We start from the raw sequence: 10,060 nt of genomic DNA, 5'->3' as shown, positions 1-10,060 counted from the left end.
TGGTTAGCCAGGCAGAAACAACATGCTTGAAGCAGTGTTTCATGATATTTCCTGTCTGTGAATTGGCTGCTCCATAGATTTCAGGGCCACCAAGTTATTGTGAGATCACAAACTTGATAGGATGTTTTTGGGGGTTTTTTTTCTTTTCTTTAATACCCCCCTCCCTCTGCCACCAAAGGTGGAAGGAGGTTATGTTTTCATCCCTGTCTGACTATTTGTCTCCTTGTTTGTGTGCATGATATCTCAAAAAGTTGTGGACAGGATTCAGGTGAAATTTGGTGGGCAGGTTGGATGCGTGACAAGGACGAACTGATTAGATTTTGGTGAAGATCCGAATTCGGATCCAGATGCGATAATTTTTTTAAATTATCATTTCTTATATGAATGTGAAGGCTCGTTTAAGATCGAACACACAGAACGTATAACATTAGGAACAGGAGACAGGAGGGACGGGAGAGGGAAGCACAAAACGGTGGGTAATACTCGTAGAAACGTGAGGAGATAAGTGGAAGGGAGATGGATGGGGCGGGGTACATGGGGTAAGCAAGAAGGACACTACAGGGACTTTCAGGAAGGAAAGCAGGGAATATGAAGGAGGTGGGTATGAGGTGGAGTAACGGGAATAGAAAAGATCATGGTTTTGGATGGGGAAAGACAAAAGATGGTGGTGATCAGCTGTTTTGAAGACCTGGAGGGAAGAGTGGGATCGAAGAGTGTGTGGGAGTTGTTCCAAAGGTGGGGAAAAGAGGAATGAAAGAGTGAAGGTGAGCAGTGATTATTGATTTTGATAGTTTCACCAAAAGAGGGTTGGTAGTGATTATTGATTTTGGTAGTTTAACAAGAAGAGGGTTGCTGCTAGACCTTGAGCGCCTTGGCAAAATATTGGTGGGACAGATAGCAGACAGAGCAAGGGGGGGGGGTACAGAGCAAGGGGGTGAAGAGGAGATGGTAGAAGACAGAAAGAACACTGACCTGCATGCAGTGAGAGAGAGAGAGAGAGACCCAAAGGCTCAGCCTCATCGCAGGAGATACAAGTCAGGTTAAGTATGGGAGCATGTGCCGGAGCAGTGCGTCATTGCATTCACTTTCCACTGGTACTCCAGCGGCCTCTGTCTGGCCATCCCCCAGGCTGATGCCTGACCCATCCCCATCTCCTTGAGATGCTGATCAAGCAGCTGCAACCACGAGGCATGTGGTCGACCCATTGGCCTCCTCCACTCACAAGGCTTCCTCGCTGAGAGAATCTGGTGAGCAGGATCAGCGTGAGGAAAATGAGCCACTTGTCCATACAGCCGCAGCTGATGCTCATGGACTATGCAGGTAACAAAGCTCATTTGATCCTCTCTTAGCAACAGATCATTGAACACAAAGTCTGACCAGCAATAGCCAAGGATTCTCCGAAGAGACCTGGCACCAAAGGAATTAAGTCTCTGTCTCAGATCCCTGGTCAGAGTCCAAGTCTCACATCTCGAGAGCAAATCCGGAAGCACCAAGGACCTGAAGACTCAGACTTTCGTCCTCCCGCACAGGTACCAGCAGTGCCACACTCCATAATCCAGTGAATCCACTCCATGACACCCCAGACCAAACCCAGATGTCCACTGACCTCTGATTCACAGCTGGCAGAACAATGAATATCACTGCCAATATCTGTGACCTCAACATCCTCGCCACAATCCGGTACAGACAGATAGCAGCATCCAAGATGTCATTGTAAGCCTGGATCTAATTTTTCACCCAGAAAATCGTAATTCCAGCAGCTCCATCTCCTCATTCAGCACCTCGAGGGCCCCCAAAAGGATATCTCGAGTATCTGTAAAGATGACTACATCATCTGCGAAATCAAGGTCAGAGATCTTGACATTCCCAAATGATGCACTGCAGCTTGATCTGCAGCTCCAACATACTCCCCAGAATCCAGTCCACACAAGTGCTGAAAAGTGTGTAGGGCAGTACACACCCTTGACAAACTCCAGTAACAACTGCAAATAAGTAAGAGATAGGCCTCTGGTATCACCACATCTCACAGCACTCTCAGTACCAGAGTATAGTTCAGACATCAGATTGATTAGTTTCTGTGACACCCCACAGAGACTGAGAATCCTCCAGAGAGCATCCCGATTCGCTGAATCAAACGCTTTACAGAGATCAACATAAGATGCAAGCAGCCCCTGCTGAAACTCTCATCTGCGTTTGTTGAGGACCCAAAGAGCGAGGATATGGTCGCTCGTTGACCTTCTTCGTGCCAAACCTGACTGCTCTGGACGCTGGTACTCAAGCAGATGGTGGCGAACCCCATCAAGAATTATCCCAGCAAAGATCTTGCCCCGCACAAAGTTTAGTCACCCCTAGGTAGTTGCTTTAGTCCTGGCGATCACCCTTCCCTTTCCAGAGAGGGACAACAAGGCCCCTCTTCAAGTCAGTTGGGATGATGTCTGTGTTCCAAGCAGAGCAGAGAACTGCATGCAACGACATGAGTGTAGCATTTCCACAAGGTTTGAGAAGTTCAGCATGGATGCCACAGATCCCTGGAGCTTTGCCCCCATTTCAACCAGTTCACCGTAGCCTGTGTTTACACAAATGAAGGTGGATCACAGTTGATTGGAGGGTCATCAATAGGGATAGGAACACCCCTGACATGCAACTTGACAGCTGGTCGATCAGCCTGGCACAACCGCTCAAAGTAACCGGCCCAGGAGGCCTTCACTTCGCACTCTGTCAAGAGCCTACCACCCTCCGCTCTAGCTGCAGTACACTGAGGGATGGGCTTGGAGGAATTCAATGTGCAAATTCCCCTGTAAGCAGGACAAGAATCATTTGACCACAGTTGATGCTCTACGCCCTCACAGATTCCTCGTACACAGGCTTCCTTGTCCTCCCTGAGCACACGTACAGTTTTACGCATCAGCTGCCTGAACAGCAAAGCTCTGCCATTCAGCCTGGTCCTGTGACTCTGGTCAATGGTATCCAGTGTCCCTTGAGATAAAAATTCATCTTCGCCCTGCGGTGAGTTCCAAGACATCCATCGGCAACATCAAGGATGGTGGTCTTGAAGGCACTCTACAACTCTTCCGGCTTCCCCAAAGGAGCCAGACCCCCCCCCAAATCCGACTCGGCCTGTTTGCAAACCCCTCAGCTACCCTCTTAGCCTTGAGCATGCCAACATCCAGCCGAGGCAGGGATGCTACCATTCTCCTGGATTTCAGCTGCAACTTTAGAGTTGCTACAACAAGCCGGTGGTCGGTATTGAGGTACTGAGTACTCAAGTAGACCCTGCAGTTCTGGATCATCCTCCAGTGACCATCATCGAACACATGGTCAATCTCCTTTGCCACACCACCAGCATTGGAATACCACATCCAGCGATGAGCTTGTGGGTGCTGAAACTATAAACCAGCCACCCGAAGTCCATGACTTCTTGCAAAGTTAAAGAACTTGATGCTATTCTGGTTCATAGTTCGACACCCATGGGGACCAACACATGTCTCGTAACATCCCTACCAGTTCCATTCGATGCGTTGAAATCCCCCAAGACTAGAAGTGTATCTTGTCTGGGGCACTTATCAACCACAGACTCGAGCGTGGCAGAATGTGTCCTTCACGGTGAGATCACTCGCCTCAGTCGGAGAATTTCCAGTGACCAGGGAAATGACACCCAAGGATTGATTAACCCTTCATCTCATTATATGCTCATTGGCCGGTGTTACCTCAATTATCATTGGAGTCAGCTTATTGGACACAGCTACAGCAACTCCTTGGGCATGGTAACCATCAGAGCGACCAGACCAATAATAGGTGTAACCACCCGACATGATCTTGCCACAATCCAGTCTCCAAACCTCAAAGAGTGCTGCAATACCAATGTCCAAACACTTGAGCTCAGATGATACAGAGACAGGTGATCATCCCATCTTAGGCATTGGATATTCCAGGCACCCACCCAAAGGCTCCGCCTCAGGTTAACCCAAGGAGACCACCGTCTGGTGGACGACACCTCAGCACCACCCTGACACACACTTCCGCAATCTGACCTTGGAAGGTTATCCTGTGGTTTTCCTCCTATCATCAAAGATTGGGGTTCCCGAAGGCTTTGCCCCATTCCTTTCATCCAGTGAGCTGCCCTGCGGGGGGCAACTGCACAGAAGGTACTCCCACGGAGTGGGTTTTCCAATGATTGTAAATGATATACTAATGATACTATTGGGAGATACCAATGATCCTAAATGCCTTGGTCTCTACACCGTGAAGCCGAGAAAGGTGAGAGGTGCGAGCACCAGTCCAGAGGGGAGAGCAGTACTCCATCAGGCTGTGGATGAAAGCTTTGTACGTGGTCAGGAGCTCAGGTGTGCCAAGAAAGGACTTTGCATAATGGACGATGCCTAATCAGCGACTCTCTTTGGATGCCAGCTTGGAGATGTGGCTTTCCCAGGAAAGATCATGGCAGATATTGAGGCCCAAAAGTTTGAATGAAAGAATTCCTTCAAGTGGATTGTTGAGAAAGTCGATGGGGGGGGGGTTCCAGATGGTCTTTTCGGAGAGACATAATGAAAGTGTGAGAGATGTCAGGATTGAAAGGCATGTTCTACATGTTGGACTAGTTTGTGATTTTATCCAGATCTGCAGAGAGTGAAGAGGCTGCTGCTTTCCGATCTGAGGGATAATGGCAGAGGGTGGAGTCATCAGCAAAGTGAGTCATTTTTTATCACGATTCGTCACCATTGCGAGATGGTGCTAAACTGATATATAGCACGATATCTCAAAAAGTTGTGGACGGATTCTAATGAAACTTTGTGGACAGGTTGGTTCTGTGACAAGGACGAATTATTTTGATTTTGGTGAAGATCCGAATCCGCATACGATAATTATTTAAGTGATTCTTCACCATTGAGAGATGGGGCTAAAAACGATATATAGCACAATATCTCAAAAATGTATTAGGCCCTGCTCTCATGGATCAGGCATTGCATGGCGAAGGTATGTGCTCTACCAAATGCTCTTCCAGTTCCATATATTCTCATTCCCTTCTCTCTTTCTCTTTCTCTCTCTTTCTTCAATTCACCATGCCCACCTCCCTTCTGTATATAATGTGTATCAAGGTACTCTTCCTGACAGAATAGGTACAGTTTTACTCCCACTCACCAACTGCATGCATGGAGCAGCACTGTATATAATATCTTTCTTGAGTGGGTGTTATGCCAACCATCACGACTGAAATCGTTGAATAATTCATGGTATCTTTGAACAAAAGTACGTCTTTGGATCCGTACCATGGCCAAATGCATCCTTCCTTCAACTTCTGATGATAGATGACTTCCGGATGATTTCCATGATGCCAGAATCCTTCAGATGATTTATGACAAAAACCCAAAATAATAGATGTAGTCGTCATGGTGATGTGAAAGTTGTGAAACTTTTTTGTGAATGTTTTGCCATTTTAGAAGCACTTTGACTGCAACTTGCGAAAAAATGTACAGGGACAGACATTCTGGCATCACAAAGCAAATAACCCACGCCCCCTCGCCAGTCGGCCACCCCGTCACTCGCTTGGAATGTGGGCCTCTGTTAACCCTCCTAACTCTCCCCACCCTTCAAAACATCGACTCCCCATCCATCTGTCAGCCCCAGAGAAGCAAGTTGAAACTTCTCTTTATTAAAAAAAAAACATAATTATTGACGTAATCCATTTTGTTTCGCTTCCACAACAAAAGCCTCGGGCAGTTTTGAAGCTGATACAATCACATTATGTATTTGGTGCCACGTCATAAAGGACTTTAGCTTTGAATTTAAGTAACACCTCATCCATTCTACCTCTTCAGCAGGAAATGGTACTTATGAATGCATATCTTCCTCAAGTTGATGAACAAACTTTTTTATTATTAAATGTTTGCACTCATTGACAAGATTACTGACAGTGGTTCTCACATGAGGTGCCTACCTCCTGAACACAATGGCATTTGAGAGAGCAGAAGAAGAAAGAGATTTGGTTTTACCGGGAAAATGGGTCCAGCTCATTTGGTTTTTTTCAGGGCGTTAGTTCTGTTTGTCTGTCTGTCGTCATGTCTCATTATCTTCCACGTAGGCACACCCTTTGTCATTCCAATCCGACCTATTTCCCCTATAATTTTGTGTCATGGAAAAACTCTTCAACAGTATTATTTCCTGTTCCAAGAGTGTTATGAGATTGAAGTTATGCTCACCTTTGAGCAGTTTGATCCTGGGTTCCACCACCAGCAAAATTAGACCTCATTCAAACTGATATTTCAGTGGAGCACACCGTCCTATGAAGGGCTCCGAAAAAGGCAGCTGTGCCATATACCATCATCATAGATTCAATGACAACTTTCTAAACAGTAGCTCGTTGGGCTCATACCATGGCAACGTAGAATCTACAATTTTGACAAAGTGATGGATGTTGCTGCCGGGACATGTGAGTTAAGAGGAAAAGACTTGGTGTGTTTCGGTAAGAATTGAGGACTACGACACTGGCGTGAGGGGCTACAAGGCCCCTTCCTGCGTTGAATCGTCCTTGTGTCACCCAAACGGAACTTTCACCCATTTCGGAAGAATGAATGAGTTGGTTTTAGAGAACTTTCCGTACGAATCATGTCCAATGGCAGCGATGATGGCACACATCGGCAGTCGGATTTGTTTGGATTAAGTCACAAAGAACCGGAACTTCGTGCTGATAATTATTTGAGTAATAAACCTTTTGATCCCATTTATAGCTCGTGAGAAGTGTCGCAACATAGACCGCGCCCATACTTTGTGTTTGCCGACCGTATACATCACCCCCTCTCCATCCATTCATTACCATCCCCACTTTCCTCTCTGCCTTCCCCGCCCCATTTCCATCCGACTGAAGCAACTTGGCCAAGAATCAGTGGCTCAAAGGGTGAGAAAGCGGCACCTTGTAAGGAGAATTCGGATAATACGTGGTCATGTCTTCCAGCCAAGACTTCCCACAAATTGGGGGCGGGACAGGAAGTTTGGGTGGAGCTAACAACTCCAACAGGGTGTGTGTGTGTATATATATATATATATATATGTGTGTATCTATATTTGTATATATCTATGTAAACCGAAGTGCTCGTTTTTACTAATCTGGAATGCGTGCGTTTAACGTTGTCACTTGTACGCTGGGGAAAAGGGGATCAACAGAGAGGAAAGAAGAGGCCAAAGCTTGTGAACATTAAAGAGGAAAGGAGCGCCCAAACTTTTCCCAAGATGGAAAACCCACAGCCACTAAAAGAGGGTTACCTGGAGAAGCGTAGCCACAATTTCCTGCAAGTTTGGAAGAAGAAACGCGTGGAACTCACTCGATCCGCGCTCACTCTGTGTGCATCGGGCTCGAAGCACCAGGAAGTGCTTCCATTTGAATCCGTACGTACGCTGGACTGCGTGGAGCACCGTGGACGTTACTGCTACTTCACACTCGTGATGGCAAATGGCAAGGAGCTGGACTTCAGGAGTCCTGCCGAGATGGCTTGGGGCGCCGAGATTACGTTGGCACTCGTGCGGCACAAGAACGAGCAGGCCGTGCGCGTGCGCGGAGGGCGCGACCCCTCGAAGCGGAGATCTGATCTGCCGGTATGCTCCTGGAGGTTGTGAAGATGTTTTACAAGTTTGAGGTTGAGGTTGAGGTGGTGTTTGTGCATTTGTGTCTGTGTGAGATGAGTTGTGCCATATGACATCGATATTGGAAATGTTCTCTTTTAATCAAGATGCCTTCGAGGCAAAAAGAATACTCAACGATGTCTGAAAGCTTTCAGTCCTTTGTTACATCACAGACCAATTGGGATTGTCATGATCTTGGACCCTCTGATGGAATTTGAAGTAATGTGTGATTTTTACTTTCGCTGTTTTACAGGTGGGGCCAGAGATGGTGACTTCAGCCACGTAACAAGTCAAGTTGGTGGGGCGTTTCCAGAAACCGGGACAGCGGAAGGTGGCGGAACCCAGAAGGTTCAACGGCAAAGACCCTGAAACTTGCGTTTTTGAACCTCAGGAAGAAGTTGGGACCGTGTACTCCCAATGTCATATTTATTGTTCTCAGTATTGTTATTTATTCTCAAATACCACGCGTTCATTATTTTGCACCTGAGATGACCATAGACCTTTGAAATTTAGTTGTTTGATATTTGTGTTTTCAGTTTTGTAATGTTGACCTCGCATGTTTTAAAAGCGGATTGCTTGGCCGATGCGCAACTCCAGGGAATTCTCGCTTTGACAGACCACCATGCGGTGTCTCACTAATGTGTGCTTGCCATACATGTACATATTTTAATAAATTGCGGCAAAGATGTCACTGTTTGAGGTGGTTGTTGTTGTGAGGCACGGTGTTGTTGTGATCCGTGCCGGAATTGGATGCAGGAAAGATCACATCACTTGACTTTATGCAGGCGAGGATGTGTGGGGTGGTGGTGTTGTTGTGATGAACCCCTTTTGTTTTAGGGGATTAGAATCATGCATAGCATTGGATTTTAACCAAGAAGGACCCCTTACTGCCGTATGAAGCATTCAGCAGCCACGGTGCAACAACAACTGTGTCGGCCGAGGAATTACTTTCCGTAATGGAGATGTCAAAATAATTTTTTGAGACCTGCATGGAATGTTTCAGTATCGATCTCTACATCCTCCTGCTTAACAACTGTGAACAAGTTGTCCCCAAAGGGCAGTGTTTTGGAACCATTTTCCTGCATGTCTATGTTAACGATATCATCAATACTTCATACCGCTTAGCAAGTTACGCCACTTGATGCCAAACATCTCCATCCCAAGTGTAAGAACTTGGGCCCAGCATTCACTCAGGTTGTCTTTAAGAACATCGGATGTTTGTTAGTGCCAACCTTGAGTTCTTGAACATTATCAGACTTGACCTTGCAGAGCACGTCCTTCAACATGCTTCTTAATCCAGGAACAGATTGGGCTTGCTCCACCAGGTTATGACCTTTCTTGGGACTCAACTTCTCATTTCCAACAAGGCCTTTGTGGAGAGATATGTGCGGTATTGCTCAATTTTGTGAACAGAGGCTCCACATTGTAGTTTTCATCCATGTAAACCGTCAAGCTTATATAATAGGTTTGGTAACTATCAGCGTTCGCTAACAGGCACCGGATGGCGGAGCGCTGCCGACCAGCTTGCTCGCCTCTATCTTCTATTCTTCGCAGACTTTCACTCCTTTGACCCCCTCCCTCCCCCTTTCCCCATCTTGAATCGCCTCTTTGTATTCACACAGTCCCCCTGTTCATCACAGTCTAACTGTTATTCATATTTTCGGGATAACTTTGTTCATTTGCTCTTTACCCCTGGATTGTCAGTACTGCACATCTTAACTTTTCAATCTGTCATTTCATTATTTCTCGGCCATGATTTACTCTGATATATTATAAATAAATTCACCCGTTAATGTCACCGAAATTTGTTTACGTGATCGTACTTGATCAATTTCTTCATCAGTGGGGGAGCAGAGGCTTGTACCTTGGTAAGTATCAGAGGCAAATCCAGGGGGGTTCCTGGTTGCGCGGAACCCCCTCCCCCCAACAAAAAATATTTACCATAACAGTGGCAAAGCCAGGGGTTCCCTGGTCACCCAGAACTCCTTCTAGCATGTCATATAGTTGTTAGTATGTCATATGGGCACTACCATCACTCAGGTAGGTCTCACTAGTCATGATATTTAGGATTGAAACTTGAAGTTTATTGAATTCAAGCTATTTTATTTTTAGTTATGCATTTAAATATTATATTAATTAACTTTTATATATTTTTGCACAATACATGCATATTAATGAAAATGTGAATGTGCATTTATTTGAAATCTGCAATAAAGTTTTCATAACGTTCATATGACTTAGATTTTCTGTTATTTGGAACCCCCCCCCCTACCCAATTCCTAGATTTGCCCCTGAGTATTCATCAGAGCAAGCTTTAAAGACAGTCTTCAGTGTAACAGTTAATTCATTCAAAGTATTTGGAAACGAAGGAAGCATTTAAAATTTAAAGTATTACGAAACCATGGATCCTTCATGGAGTCTCATGGGACCAGCAGAGCAGTAGTAG

General features: G+C 45.8%; 1 protein-coding gene and 1 long non-coding RNA gene across 6 annotated transcripts in view; one reads left to right on the top strand and one right to left on the bottom strand.

The window, feature by feature from the left end:
• The window catches only part of LOC147035128 (uncharacterized), a 47,814-nt gene extending 40,224 nt beyond the window's left edge, over positions 1-7,590 (bottom strand). Inside the window, exon 1 of the long non-coding RNA XR_015061404.1 lies at positions 7,258-7,590. This is a non-coding gene — a long non-coding RNA (uncharacterized LOC147035128). The remainder of the gene's footprint in view (positions 1-7,257) is intronic.
• LOC147035127 (nucleosome assembly protein 1-like 1) overlaps positions 1-9,845 on the top strand; it is a 154,841-nt gene extending 144,996 nt beyond the window's left edge. For 3 of the 5 annotated variants that reach the window (XM_085893842.1, XM_085893856.1, XM_085893832.1), the window contains exon 14: positions 7,868-8,300. In XM_085893842.1, coding sequence (XP_085749968.1) covers positions 7,868-7,900 — 33 coding nt within the window. In that variant the 3' untranslated portion in view covers positions 7,901-8,300. Of the gene's footprint in view, positions 1-7,867 lie in introns of all 5 variants that reach the window. The other 2 variants (XM_085893866.1, XM_085893847.1) reach the window with 1 other exon arrangement.
• The last annotated feature ends 215 nt before the right edge of the window (positions 9,846-10,060 follow it).

This window comes from Eptatretus burgeri, chromosome 1 (assembly GCF_056783735.1).
Source record: "Eptatretus burgeri isolate ZD-2024b chromosome 1, Ebu_testis_v1, whole genome shotgun sequence".
Lineage (NCBI taxonomy): Eukaryota > Metazoa > Chordata > Myxini > Myxiniformes > Myxinidae > Eptatretus > Eptatretus burgeri.
This window is presented reverse-complemented; position numbering and strand designations above follow the sequence as displayed.